Below are 14051 nucleotides of genomic sequence, written 5' to 3'. Positions count from 1 at the left end.
AAAAAAAAAAAAAAAAAAAAAAAAAAAAGGTGTGTGCATCTGTATATTTATAACTGTCTTCTGTTTAGTGATAGAACAGCGATAAATTTAGACCTTAGAGAGCGTTGGTTTCTTGCAGGTCCCACCTAGCTTAATTTTTATGCCTCAAGCCTTTTATTGGGCTTCAAGAGTGAGCAAACGCTTCTGTCGTACTAGCAAGATCTTTGGTTTATCATCTGTTGTAAGTGGTAGCGGACATCATTGTAGACTTTTCAGTGCTATGAAAGAGATTAAAGTGAAAGGTGGTAGTAATGCAGATCCCCATCTGTTGAACGATGAAGCACATGCACCGCAATTGTCTTGTGCAAACCAGGGATGTTCAGCATCAAATGTGCAGTGCACCCCTGAGATTGAAAAGAAGTATGTGCATCGTGTTTATGATGCAATCGCTCCCCATTTTAGTTCCACTCGATTTGCAAAGTGGCCAAAAGTTGCATCATTCTTGTCCTCATTACCTCGAGGGTCTCTCATACTGGATGCTGGTTGTGGTAATGGAAAGTACTTGGGTTTTAATCTCAACTGCTTTTTTATTGGATGTGATATTAGTCCCCAACTTATCAAAATTTGTAACGAAAGAGGACATGAAGTTTTGGTAGCTGACGCTGTAAATCTTCCTTACAGAACTGGTTTTGGCGATGCAGCAATCTCTATAGCTGTATTACATCATCTGAGTACCGAGAACAGGAGGAAGAAAGCAATTGAAGAATTATTACGTGTTGTCAAAAAAGGTGGCCTAGTTTTAATAACAGTCTGGGCTGTTGAACAAGAGGACAAATCTTTATTGACGAAATGGATGCCACTTTCAGAGAAGTATGTTGAAGAGTGGGTTGGACCTGGCAGCCCCCGTGTTCGTAGTCCATCGTCTTTGGCACTTGAAAGCATTCCTGAAATGAATGAAAATAATTCAGGTACTTATCTAAAGGATTCCAAGGTAAACTTTACTGGAAGCATGCCGGGAAATATACCTCTACCCTCTCAAAGTGGAAATGATCTTGCCAATTGCAATGATGAAAATTTATGGAAGACCCAACAAGAGTATTTTGTCCCATGGCACTTACCTTATCATCGTGCAGAAGTCAGTGGCACGTCTGCCGGTGCCCTTGCTAGTGGTTTGGCAAAGAAAGATGACAAGAAAGCTGCTGTTGTCTATAACAGATACTATCATGTTTTCAGCGAAGGCGAGCTTGAAAGGTATTCCTCTCCTTCATCTCTCTTGTATAATATACTTTTTCAGTATGCGTGAGTCTTTTGAATACTTCTCATTTCGGACGGGACTGTGCTGTTCTAGATCTGTCTTTAATTCGCTCCCACTGATACTTGATGCATTGCATAAACCATAAACTTTTAGTCAGCTGGATGAAAGTCGGAACAAAGGGGGATAACTGTTAACCGGGATGTGTGACTAAAGTTGAAAGAAAGAAGCACCAGTAGTGTGTGACTAAGTAATAACTGTTAACCGGGATCATTCCCCATTTTGGCATCATTCCCATCTTTCGACTGAAGATTCCATGACTCTGTAGAAATACGGAACTCAGTATATCGTGCTTCAAGAAGAATTCTTATCTGACTTCCTTGTTTACCTTGGGGTGTATGTGCAGGTTGGTTTCTGGTATGGACAATGCAGTAGTGGTGGATCGATTTTATGACAAATCAAACTGGTGTATAGTTCTTGAGAAGACGATGTGAGGATCTAAACAACTTAATTGGCATATGAAGATACGATTCGACCATGTCTGCCTGCGGTGCTATTCCGGCTTCGTTCTTTCTCGCACTGTGAGGATTTACAAATTGTATTATGATTAATAATGCGCTAGTTTGCCTTTTGGTTCAGTTATAAATTGTTTGCATTGAAAAAATTGGGCTTCTTTACTTTCTAATAGAAACTTGTTTTTATCATCTCATCTGTCGAGTAAATTATTAATCGTTAATTCCTTCTAGGCTCAGGTTGTGGTACAAAAAATTTAGAAAGGTTTTCCCGAATGTTTTGGCGATAGGATAGAGATTTCTTTCCCCCACCTACACAAATCCGAGAGTGATCAAGAAACCGGCAATACTTTTATACTTTGGTATAGATATGCATATTGCATTCATTACAACATTGGTAAACAAAAAAGAAAAACTCCAGTAACTGCTCTTCTCAAGCTACTCATCAAAAGACAATAAATTGGCGTTAAACAACCGCGCTAGTATAGACAACGCAGTATATAATGCCTTGGTTCCTTTTGGGATCTTGGGGCAACACATACATAAACTTCCTAAATTCATACCTTTAGGTTTGTTTGGTTTTGACTAAAGCAGTGTTAACAGTTCAAACCCCAATCGTATGCTTGATATACTACCTTCAATTGGGAACCAGCAAGCATTTCAAGCAGTGCTTGAGCATCTTCTGCCCTCAAGTAGTTTGATGCATGCTTCAGAACTTCTTGCTCGTCCTTCCCAAAGTCTGTGCTAAACCTGAGCAATGATGGGGGGGATGCCAAAGAACTTGTTTAGCTCTCATCAATATCTAAAACAAAATATCATTACTGTCCATTCCCTTTGATATCACTCACCTATGGTTGATTCTTAAAACTCAGGCTACGCAAGAAAACAATAAATTGGGCTTTGAGTCATCTTTAAAAAATTCCCGATCTAGATATGTCAAGAGTATTCTTTATAGAGATTTCCATCTAAAAGATTGGACCTAAGGCCTCAGGACGATAATCTACAAATCTCCAAGACAGTGCTTCTTCCAAGACAAATTAACAAAATTTTCCCTATGAAATGATGATTGTGACTGTAACTAAGGAAAGGGAGCAAATCTACCTCAAAGTACTACGGACCTACATGAAAATTTAATGAGGCAGATCGAAACTATAGTACCCATAAATGTTTAAAATCAAAACAGAAACTTTGTGAAGAACTGTTTTCATCTTACCATTTGAGAATCATATTAACTGATGCAACATTGTTATTCACATCCACGATAAGTCCTCCGTCTCTTAAGAAACTTCGTGCTGCTTGCATCAACTCATGATCTATGTTGCCTGGAGAATAGCATCGAAGAGCAGGCCCAGATCGGGTACCAATAACTAGTGCAAAATGAGTTAAAGGCTCCACATACGGAAGAGAAACCTATAAAAATAATAAGAACAATACTACTAATCAGACCGTGAAAACTCAAACTTTGAGCTTATGATCAACCATCAGGAAAAAACCAGATGACCGTACTTTATTTAAAACTTGTATGCAAACAAAGGGTGTGGTCTCAAAATCTTAACTAAAAAAGATTCACGAGCATCACAAGCAGCCTAAGACTTTCATGAATGATCAGATTGACATGCATGTAATCAATCTTGTTCCATTAATTAGATGATAAAATTGGTAGTAGAGACCAAGAAGGGGACTGCCTCACTTTAGAACGTTTATCTTTGGCACCAAATGGTTTCATGAGATTGTAAGGTGGTCTCTGATTGCCCCTCAAGATTCCATTATGAATAGCTGAAAGGGAGTAGGTGGCCCCTCCAATAACATATTTGAAGTCTCCGAACAGTTTCCTTCTTTCTATCGCTCCAAGAGGATGTCCAGATACCAATATAGCATGGATGGCCATCATATTGTGCAGATTAATAAAGAAAGCGATCTTCTCTTCCCGTGACAAATTTTGCACATGGACTCTTTGGAGCTCTTCCACAATTCTCAAATACCTGTCAAATATTGCCGTTAAATCAAAGATTCCTCCTTGTATGCAAAAAAAGAAGAAGAAGAAGAAAAAAAAAAAAAACACTTGACCCTGCTCCTTTCCCAATTTATTCAACCAACTGACCTAGCAAATTCCTCACTCCCATGAACACTTCTGTAATCTACATGCCTTCCATCCTCTGATACATAGGCTTCAAAAATGGCGAAGGATAAAAATCTCAGTCTTGATGCAATATCTGTTATTGGCTTTGGCTTCACCTCAATTATTCCTCTTGCAACGTTGTGACATTGAGTTGCCACAATGGGATCATCATCCAAGAACCGGTATAAGTGGCTGCCATCTTCAAATAGATTTTCCCTGAAAACAGGATTGTTAATGACAAATGAAATGGATGGCAGCCCGGACGCTAAACGGAAAAGCTAACCAACTTACTCCTGAACATGTTGGAAAAAAAGTTTGCTTGCGAGCCTTCGTCCAAATTCAATAGCCTGATTGTTGCACCAAAACAATAAATTCTTTAACCCATAAATAAATAAATCATAGTCATCTCAAGGATGATTTAGAGAGCAGACAGACATAAAGACTATAACTTAAAACACCAAAACAAAGAGCAAAGCTATGCGGTTACTTAACACTTACTCACCTCGTCTCTTTCCAAATATTGATCCTCTGACAAGAAATCAACAGCTTCAGAGCCTAGAAAACAGCTGGTGAATCGTCGCATTTTGCAGAACCGGTCCTTAACAACAATAGATTCTTTCATTTTCCGAACAATCATAGCCATTTCATCAACAGTCCCGCCACTGGAGACATCGTCTTCACCAGAGAGAGGTGGTAAAGGGGCTTCAAGGGATGGTGGTACATTTTTCAGATACTCAATTTTCTCGTCGAACTTGCCAGACTCATCCAACTCTTTTAGTTCATTCAAGCCTCCAATAAGGATTTCATTAAAAAACACCCTTGGAACGGCAGAAGACCCTGCAATTTTCTCAAGCTCCAACTTTCTACCCGGATAAACATCAATATTGATCTCCACGTATCTAAGCCTCTTCCAAAACAAAAACAGTCGAGCCTCTTTGCAGTCTTGACAACCTAACCGCGTGTACAGTACAATTCTGCCTTTTATAACAAGATCGAATGATGGTTCTCCAGTAAAATCCTCCACCTGCTCAGTTTTGATTTGGGCATCAGCATCACGGGATATCTTAATATAGTTGAGGGGGTTCCAAGAAGATCTTTCTACAGGTTTTTCAGGGGTTTCCTTGCCTTCATCTTTATTGGAACTAGAATCAGGCTTAGACTCACCATTAGGAATATCCGGACTTCCTTCCTCTCTTCTTCCCGAAAAACGACGCAAAACACTAGAGACTGCAATTACTCCCTTTTCCTTAACAAAGTTTTTCAGTGCCAAAGCCCGGTCAACAACACCTACGACCTCTGAATCACTATCCATGGAACGGTTTGACAAACTCCCACTAACTTCAATCCCAGGAACTTCAGTCCCATCAAACACTGGCTCTGGAGCTTTCTCCTCACTAAGAACCTCTCCAGCTGACTGGTTTGTCCCAATTTGAGCCTTAGAATCTAAACCTTCACCATCATTGTCTGAATCATCTGACGATGATTCAGATTCTGCATTCTTAACCTCATCATCTACTTTTTCATTAGACTCGTCATTTCTAATAATCTGGTCTGGCTTTTCAACTTCAGATTTAGACTGGAAATCCAGTTCGGCTTCCACCTCGTCATGCACTTCACTTTCGACGTACTCCCTCTCCACTATTTCATCTTGAGTCTCACAGTTTGAATCGTTGTTCTTATTCTTTTCCATTTCATCTCGAGTCTCACAGGAATCGTTGTTCTTATTGCTTTCTATTTCATCTTGAGCCCCACAGTTTGAATCATTGTTCGTATTCTTTTCTATTTCATCTTGAGATTCACAGGTTGAATCGTTGTTCTTATTCTTTTCTATTTCATCTTGAGCCTCACAGTTTGAGTCGTTGTTCTTATCCTTGTCTATTTCATCTTGAGCCTCACCGTCCGAATCGTTTTTCTTATTCTTTTGTATTTCATCTTGAGACTCACAGTCTGAATCATTGTTCTTATTCTTTTCGATTTCATCTTGAGCCTCACAGTATGAATCGTCGTTGTTATCCTTTTCTATTTCATCTTGAGTCTCACAGTATGAATCGTTGTTCTGATCCTTTTCTATTTCATCGAGTCCCTTGTCCTTTGTTTGTGTGGGGCTATCTTCGCTAACTGACGAAGACTGTTCAATCTCCACTGTAGACTCTCCTCCATCTTTCTGTTCAGATAGGCCATGTTCCTCATCCCTTTCAGCGGTCGGTGAGGTTGCCATCTCTTCCTTACAGTTTTAAGTCGTCCCTTTCAAATTGAGCATTCAAGAGCCTGCAAAACGGTTGACACGATGCAAAATAAAATAAAAAATAGAAATTACCCAACCATATTTTTGGGGTGAAGAAATCTGTGCAAGTCCAACAAAGAGCATTCCTATAAATTTAAACTCAGTGCAGAGTACAGAAACAAAACTTCTGAACGTCATAAACAACAGAACCATCAACGCCTTGGCGTAAAAATGCGGGTTAGTCAAGTGAATTCCTCTCACTACCGTCATCACTCTCACACATAACAAAATATCAAACTCGCCCACTTCCATCTCCACAAATCTTCCACCTCCGAATTCAAACATGACAATAAATAAATATAATCGTCGATTTCCAAAACCATCAAAACAGGCATCAATAGAGATAAAACAGAAAGAAGAAGAAACTGCGTACACGATTGATGAGGATGAGAATTCGGAACACTATAGCACCGTCTGGGATGGCAAAAACGAATCCAGAATCCAGCATCCAGAAATGGATCGTTCTTGACGAGAACGGAGTGACGAACAACCTTGGAGGATCTAAAGGCACTCGAATTGAGAAGAAACTGCAGAAACATGGTACAATTAAGAAGAAACGGATCGAAATGTAGAGGATTGATGGTTAGGGGTAGGAATTAATCGTGACAAAAGTTTCTTTAGACATTTTTATTCGCCCTTCGTAGTTCAATAGAAACCGCCGGAGGAGTTCGCAAGAAAGAAAGCGAAAAGAAAAAAAAGAAAGCCGGAGAGAAGCGGGAAGTCCGTGGCCTGAAAATAGAAAAAAAAGAAAAAAAAAAACAGACAACAAACGGGTTTTCATTTTGACCCTGCCCGCCCGCCCGCCCGCCCGCCCGCCATGCCTTTTCCCTTTTTCCTATTATTATTTTTGTTGTTATTATTAATGTGTTTGAGAAAGAGCCCACAGACAGACAGACAAAAAAAATAAAAAAATGAATAAAAAATAAAAAAATCAAAAAAATCAAAATAGAGGTAAAAAAGTTCCATCCATCGTTGTCCAACAGGTCAATACATATATATATTCACAATTGTACCGCTCCACGTATTGGTGTGTGTTCACTATTAGAGAGAAGAACGAAATATTTCTAGTATAGAAACCTCTCTCTAATATACGCATTTTAAAACCGTAAGATTTGACAGCAATATATAACGAGCTTAGACTATTACAAATAGTATTAGAGACAATGTGCTAGCTAGTAAGCTGGCCCTCAATAGAGGGGAATTGTGCGATCTCACGTTGGTTGGAGAGGGAAACAAAACATTTCTTATAAAAACATGAAAACCTCTTCCTAAAAGATGCGTTTTAAAACCGCGAAACTAACGACAATACGTAACGGAGCAAAGCGAATAATATCTATTAACGATGGGCTTGAGCGGTTACAAATCAGATCACAGAGTGGTTGCGCCGGGATAGGTATAGATTTACAAAGATTACATTGGATGTTTCTTTTATTTCTTCAATTAACTTAGACCTGGGTTGTAAAATACATGCTGCACTACACAGAGCCGATAAACAGCTCAGGCGTTCTCCCATCTGCACAAACTTTGATTTTTGGAGTGACAGAAGAGCACGGGAAAGTGCTTCTTCAGATCAAAACAGCGGATGAACTTTGTGCAAGGCTCTTTGAGATGGGTCGAGAACCATATTATAGCATGAATTTCGATCTACATCACCATTCAAACTGGGAAGATCATTGAGTTTGCAAGCTGTATTCAAGAGATGAATCTACCTCACACTTCACGTCTCCACAAACTCCATAAACTGTTCCAAAAATGTGGTCATCCACTTCAATACCTTCAGCCTGCATTCGATACATGAGCTTTAACGCTTCTCGGCACAGACCGTTCCGAGCATAACACAAGATCATGGCCTTCCACGAAACCAAATTCCTCTCCGGCATGCTGTCGAAAACTTGAGAAGCTTCGGTTACGTACCCACATTTTGCATACATGTAGATCAGTGCACTTCCCACAAAAACGTTGGACACTGCAGATGTTTTATTTGCAGACGAGTGGATCAATCTCCCCTGGAGGATGGCTTCCATCTTGGCACACGCTTTTAAAGCCGATGAATAGGTAAACGAATTTGGTTCAACTCCTTCCTCTATCATGTTTTCTAGAAACTCGAGAGCCTCGGACTCGTGCCCAAGATGAGCACATCCAGAAATGATGGCCGTCCAGGAGACCACATCTCTAAGAGGCATCTGCTGAAGAACCATGGAGGCCTTAGGTTGATTCCTACATTTACAGTAGAACCAGACTAGAGTGCTTCCTATGTGTAGATTAGTCTGAAATGAGTTTTTTACAATCTGGGCATGAACTTCCCTCCCAGTCAACGAAGCCCCGATCGAGCCACAAGCACGGAGAATGCTTACAATGGTCAAGTCATTGGCAGGAACCCTCTGCTTATTCATCAACCTAAAGAGGTTAACAGCCTCCTCACCGAGCCCCTCCCGTGCGTAACCAGCTATGATTGATGTCCACGTAACCGTGTTTCTATTCCTCATTTCGTCGAATACTTCTCTAGAATCCGCCAAACTCCCGCTCTTGGCATACATATCAACCAAGGAAGACCCAACAAAAACATCATTCTTGATTATTTTCTTAATTACCAAACCATGTAACTGTTTCCCAATCTTCAACTCCCTCTCTTCTCCACAAGCCTTAAGAACACTACATACAGAAAACTCATTTGGTAGAAATCCATCGCTTAGCATATTAGAAAACATTGAAATTGCCTCTCGTCCAAGCCCTTGCTGGGAACAAGAAGTAATCATGGAAGTCCAACAAACAATATCCCGCTTTGGCATATGTTCAAATGCAACAAATGCACTGGAAATATCTTTACATTGTGCATAAAAGTAAACAATGGCACTATCAACAATCAAATTCCCCCAATTACCTTTCACAATGGCGCCATGGATTTGCCTCCCAAGCTCAAAATCCAACCTTTTAGCACACAAGTTCAAGATACAAACAAACATCTTCCCATTCGCTCGCACCCCGCTCCTGACCGAATCACCGAACAATCCTAAAGCTTCATCAGTCAAATCAAAATCAATATATCCATTAATAATAGCCGTCCAGGTCACAACACTCCTCATTGGCATTTCATCGAACACCCTTCTAGCATCAATCAACATTCCGAATCTCAAGTAAGAACTAATCAAATTATTCCCAACATAAGTCACCAAACTTGAAAAATGTCGCAAAATGAACGCATGTATCGCCCTCAATTCCTTTACGCCGCGACTTGAACGAAGCCAAGCGGCAATCAAATAGGGACTCAAGCATCCATTCACCGGCTCATTGCTGCAAGATTCGACATCGGTGCATTCTTGAGCAGTACATGTTTCCGTTGTGCAGGCGACCAGCGAAGCCCTGAACGGGTCTTTGATAAAGTTGAACCGCAAATTTGTGGGGCTTTTACAACGGTCGATACTAGTGAGGTTCCATTTGGAACAGGCACGCCGTGTGGATAGTGATATTGGCGGTGGTTGAACAGAGAAACAAGGCGGTGACTGAGAAATGGTGGCCGTTGAGATGAACGCCGGCGAGAGCATAGCCGGAAAGTTGTTTGAACTTCCCGCCACGGCCACAATGTTCGGCCTGAACCCTAAACCTCGAAAAATAAGAATGTCAAGACTTTAACTGGATAATTTGAAGCAGAACCGTTGGTCGGTTGGACTTCCCTCATTGGGACTCAGGGGCAAAATTGGTAACTGCCCTTGGATATTTCAAACATAGAGTTTAATTTATCTTTTCTTTATTCAGAAAAAATAAATTAAGAATAAAAATTATAAGGAGGTTGCTTAAATTTAATTATTTAATTATTAAATTATAAAAAAGTAAATGTTTTTCTTTCAATTTATTATAATTCTAACCCTCCTAAGATATGCAGTTTACCCTTTTAAACCCTAACAAAGGTTCTGCATCCACGTTCGAGAATGGAGCTCCATTGCGCAACTCTTCAGGCCTCATTCTCTTTCTCTATCAGAGGCAAAACTCTTCCTCGTGGAGACGCCTCCGCCACCTGCTCTTCCTCCTCGTCCTCGGTTTCCAGAATTACAGCTCGGAGCTTCTCCTTGGGTTCAAAAGGTAGAGGTAAGGTGACTAACTCTGAACTTCGATAAGTTTCCGATGTGTCGCGAAGACTAAATCATGAGATTGATAACTCTGTATACTTCAGATTATTGCTCAATTCTTTCAATTTCAGTCGGTTGTTAAAAAGGGGAGCGTCGAGGAAAAGGATAGAGATTTTGATTATGTGCACTTATCGCATGCTGTTCATTATATCTCTCAACTATTGAAGACTTAGATATATGGTTCTTAAGAATTAATTGAACGGAGAACCGAGACGTGGAAATTCAGCCATAAATATATGTATTCGTGCCTATAGCTATTAGATGCCGAATATCTGTTGTTCAAGTTATTGATTCCTGATCGTTTGTGTTTCAAGCTTTGTATTGAGTTAGCTTACCAGTCACAAAGTGATATTAGTATGTATTGGTTGAAATTTTAGGAACTTTTTATTTTGCAAGTTTATCTTCGAAGTTCGTTGTTCATTAGCATACAGTTAAGTATCAGTAATTCTGTTGAATAGCAGGGTTCCCTTCACTGACGTGGCGAGTTAGACTGAAGAAATCATCATCTTCTGCCGTTGTCAGAGGTGGGAGTGAAGAACCTAGTCATTGCAGTACAGATACTCTTGATTCTTCGAATACCACTCCTGATGATTCAGTAAGAGATGTTCAAAATGCAAAAAATGACGTTGAATGCTTGGATCAGCATAAAATGACCAAAGTGTGCGACAAGCTTATTGAAGTCTTCCTGATCGACAAGCCAACTCCAACAGATTGGAGACGGTTAATTGCTTTCAGTAAGACTTGGGACAATATCCGGCCCCATTTCTTTAGGAGGTGCCAAGATCGAGCTGCCTCTGAGGATGATCCTGGTATGAGGCATAAGCTACTCCGGCTTGGAAGAAAGCTGAAAGAGGTATGTTTAGGATTAAAGAGAAAACATGGTAAAAAATTGAACCTGATAACGGCAGACCTTGTTTCTATAAAATAATTTGTTCTGCAAATAGGAAGAGTAGAAACTAACACTTTGTTTGCAAATGAGGTTAGTCATCAGTTCTGTTGCTGTAAAAGGCACAGAGGATCTGTTGGTGTGCTGGTCAAGGAAGAATTAAGATGAATTGTTGATGATAACGTGATTGTTTTATTAATCACACAGCTGCAGTGTGTCATTAATCAATCTGTTTTTTTCCCTTTATTCTTTAAAACTTTCACAGATTGATGAAGATGTGCAGAGACATAATGAACTTCTTGAAGCGGTCAGAGCAGCAGGACCATCAGAACTTGGTGAAATTATTTCTAGGCGTCGTAAAGATTTTACAAAAGAATTCTTTGTGCATCTTCACACGGTGGCTGAATCTTATTATGCTGATCCGGCCGAGCAAAATGGTAATACTAATACTGCATACACTTTTCAAGTTTGGTAGCGAATAAATGGCTTCCTAAGTGGCTGAGAAGTATAATTTAGGAAGCAAATATCTCTCTGAAGCAAGTCTTGAGTATAGTGTCCTCATTAGCACAGTCTTTTTTTTTTTTTTTTTTGTTTCCTTTCCAACCAAGGAAACTTTATGGGGGTCTCTTTTTTATTTTAAAGTTTATGAATGCTATTTTCTTTCTTTAGTGAGCGTCCTACTTTTCTTTTATGTATATATAAGATATCGTATTGACATGGATGAAATGATATTTTTCCCCCTCATATTTCAATTGATCAGCTTTGGCGAAGCTTGGGAATTCCTGCCTAGCTGCCGTGCAAGCATACGATGCTGCAACTGAAAACATTGAAGCACTGAATGCTGCAGAGTTGAAATTCCAGGATATCATCAATTCTCCTACTTTAGATGCTGCTTGTAGAAAGATAGACAGTTTGGCAGAGAAAAACCAACTTGATTCTGCATTAGTATTGATGATTTCAAAAGCTTGGTCAGCAGCAAAGGAGTCGAATATGATGAAAGATGAGGTAGTGCATTTGCTAACCTTGCTGTTTTCCTTTGATGCGAACATGTGGCTTTATGGTCTTATTTGTTTAATCTTGTTGGTTGCCATCATCTGACTGTTCAAGAAATTCCAATGACTGTGAGAAGTCCATAATTACCGAAACTTCCAATAACGAATACCGTTATCTATTTGAATGCAATGACTACAGCTTAAGACACCAGAGTGAAAAGATACCAATTATTTCTCTTGATTTTATGAGTTTCTATGTTGGGTCATTTGAGCAAATGGAGAAGGCACCTTCGATTGATGTACTATTGTTGCGTAATTACTTTTTGATGGTGTAAGTGTTGATATTATTTTCTCCTCATCAGGTGAAAGACATACTATACCACTTATACGTGACAGCAAGGGGTAATCTTCAAAGATTAATGCCAAAAGAAATCAGGATTCTGAAGTACCTTCTCACAATTAAGGATCCGGAGGAGAAGCTAAGTGCTCTGAAGGATGCATTTACCCCCGGAGAAGAAGTCGAAGGACAAGATGTGGACTGCTTATACACGTATGCTTTTGGACCTTATCATTAATATTCAACGAATTAGAATATAACCTAACTTATTATTCGTGCGAGTTACATTCATTGTCGCCATTCATTCTCATCAAAAAGGAAAGAAAGAAAGTCTTAGGGCCGTCTCTGTCGATCTCTCGATCCATCTATGTCCATCTAGTTAAGAATATGGATGTACCACCTTGACTTTACATTTACGCAGTGTCATTTGAGGCCTAGTATTGAATTTACTGGGTTTCTTATTCTTGTTTTTGAACACTTTTAGGACCCCAGAGAAGCTTCACACGTGGATAAGGACAGTGCTGGATGCTTATCATTTTAGTCGGGAAGGCACCCTCGTAAAGGAAGCCAGAGACCTTATGAATCCTGAGGTCATCGTTAAACTGGAGGAATTGAAGCTTCTTGTTGAGAAAAAATTCATGTGAGGTAAAACAAGGATTTGGTAGTTGGGTGTGTTGAGTTATCCATCAAAAGTTGTATACCCCATTTTTCCAGTATTGTATACCAAAAATGAATATGAATAATGGCAATATGTATTCAAAAATAGTTTTATTTTCTCCTCGGAATTAGAGTGTAGTTCAAGTGGCTTCATACTTGTTCCTTGTTTTACGATTCTGTTTTCTCTTATTTTCTTGAGTAGTAAGATGAGTTAACATTGCATATTCTACTAGTTGTAAATAAAAAAAATAATGAAAAATAAAAAAATCTTTTAGTTTGTTAACATTAATAGACTTTGAATCTCCAAAGTACGTGTTCTTTTTATTATTATTATTATTTCATTTTAGCAGCCATTTTGTTTCATATTGAAAAGAAAAAAGATTTCAACCACCATGACCATGAGCATAGTTGATTGGTCACCAACCTGTAATTTGTTCTTTGAAATTATTTGGGACATAAAATTCTTAGATTTTTTTTTTTTTTTTTGTTTAAAATTATTTCCAAACATGTTTTTAATATTCAAAATTGATTTAATGTTTCATTTACATTTTTTTTTAGTAAATTGTGGTTTAGAGCACGATGTTAATATAATTATTTTTAAATAAAATAATTAAATATAATAAGACTGTGCATAGAGTTGATTAGGTTAATAGGTTTATGGCTGTAATTATCTGGACATTAAATCCTAACTTTTTTTTTCCTTAAAAAGAATATCCATCCGTTAGTTTAATTTTATAAAGAAAAAAAATCCTTACAAATCCAAATATTTATTATTATTTTATTTTTTAGAAAAATATATATCATGGAATAAACAAAGGAACCGGGAGGCTGAAAGTTGAAGAGAGGAGACCCTCTAATTTAACCGATTATTTGTTTATTCGGAGAAAAAAAAAAAAAAAAAAAAAAAAA

At 38.8% G+C, this 14051-nt stretch overlaps 4 protein-coding genes across 7 annotated transcripts in view; 2 read left to right on the top strand and 2 right to left on the bottom strand.

Moving 5' to 3' along the window:
- The window catches only part of LOC111445406 (alkylated DNA repair protein alkB homolog 8-like), a 4346-nt gene extending 2406 nt beyond the window's left edge, over positions 1 to 1940 (top strand). The window contains exons 2-4 of one of the 3 annotated variants that reach the window (XM_023083756.1): positions 99 to 399; positions 661 to 1230; positions 1638 to 1940. In XM_023083756.1, the coding sequence (XP_022939524.1) occupies positions 99 to 399; positions 661 to 1230; positions 1638 to 1725 (959 nt within the window). In that variant the 3' untranslated portion in view covers positions 1726 to 1940. Of the gene's footprint in view, positions 1 to 98; positions 1231 to 1637 lie in introns of all 3 variants that reach the window. The other 2 variants (XM_023083755.1, XM_023083753.1) reach the window with 2 other exon arrangements.
- A 132-nt stretch (positions 1941 to 2072) lies between these two features.
- LOC111445405 lies at positions 2073 to 6937 on the bottom strand. The gene is made up of 7 exons (XM_023083752.1): positions 6520 to 6937; positions 4365 to 6130; positions 4154 to 4209; positions 3845 to 4078; positions 3434 to 3725; positions 2957 to 3153; positions 2073 to 2493 (listed from the first exon to the last, which is right to left on the bottom strand). The coding sequence occupies exons 2-7, from the start codon at positions 6078 to 6080 to the stop codon at positions 2340 to 2342; spliced, it is 2649 nt and encodes an 882-aa protein (XP_022939520.1). The 5' UTR covers positions 6081 to 6130; positions 6520 to 6937; the 3' UTR covers positions 2073 to 2339.
- A 572-nt stretch (positions 6938 to 7509) lies between these two features.
- On the bottom strand, positions 7510 to 9850 carry LOC111444741 (pentatricopeptide repeat-containing protein At4g18520, chloroplastic-like). Its single transcript, XM_023082765.1, has one exon. The coding sequence runs from the start codon at positions 9686 to 9688 to the stop codon at positions 7817 to 7819; it is 1872 nt and encodes a 623-aa protein (XP_022938533.1). The 5' UTR covers positions 9689 to 9850; the 3' UTR covers positions 7510 to 7816.
- Positions 9851 to 10019: 169 nt separating this feature from the next.
- Positions 10020 to 13306, top strand: LOC111445540 (uncharacterized protein At4g37920-like). Of its 2 annotated transcripts, none has more exons than XM_023083984.1 (6): positions 10020 to 10229; positions 10732 to 11123; positions 11422 to 11593; positions 11917 to 12161; positions 12511 to 12698; positions 12970 to 13306. In XM_023083984.1, the coding sequence occupies exons 1-6, from the start codon at positions 10073 to 10075 to the stop codon at positions 13127 to 13129; spliced, it is 1314 nt and encodes a 437-aa protein (XP_022939752.1). In that variant the 5' UTR covers positions 10020 to 10072; the 3' UTR covers positions 13130 to 13306. The 2 variants fall into 2 exon arrangements, with proteins under 2 accessions (XP_022939752.1, XP_022939751.1); XM_023083983.1 differs by having other exon boundaries at positions 10729 to 11123.
- Positions 13307 to 14051: the final 745 nt, after the last annotated feature.

This window comes from Cucurbita moschata, unplaced genomic scaffold, assembly GCF_002738365.1.
Source record: "Cucurbita moschata cultivar Rifu unplaced genomic scaffold, Cmos_1.0 Cmo_Scf00007, whole genome shotgun sequence".
In the NCBI taxonomy this organism is placed as follows: domain Eukaryota; kingdom Viridiplantae; phylum Streptophyta; class Magnoliopsida; order Cucurbitales; family Cucurbitaceae; genus Cucurbita; species Cucurbita moschata.
This window is presented reverse-complemented; position numbering and strand designations above follow the sequence as displayed.

Coding starts and splice junctions, on each gene's coding strand:
- LOC111445405 (XM_023083752.1), bottom strand. CDS start 6,080: ATGGCAACCTCACCGACCGCTGAAAGGGATGAGGAACATGGCCTATCT. Junction 4,210..4,364: donor AATATTTGGAAAGAGACGAG/GTGAGTAAGTGT, acceptor TGCAACAATCAG/GCTATTGAATTTGGACGAAG. Junction 3,154..3,433: donor CCAAAGATAAACGTTCTAAA/GTGAGGCAGTCC, acceptor TTATTTTTATAG/GTTTCTCTTCCGTATGTGGA.
- LOC111444741 (XM_023082765.1), bottom strand. CDS start 9,688: ATGCTCTCGCCGGCGTTCATCTCAACGGCCACCATTTCTCAGTCACCG.
- LOC111445540 (XM_023083983.1), top strand. CDS start 10,073: ATGGAGCTCCATTGCGCAACTCTTCAGGCCTCATTCTCTTTCTCTATC. Junction 12,162..12,510: donor CGAATATGATGAAAGATGAG/GTAGTGCATTTG, acceptor TCTCCTCATCAG/GTGAAAGACATACTATACCA. Junction 12,699..12,969: donor GATGTGGACTGCTTATACAC/GTATGCTTTTGG, acceptor GAACACTTTTAG/GACCCCAGAGAAGCTTCACA.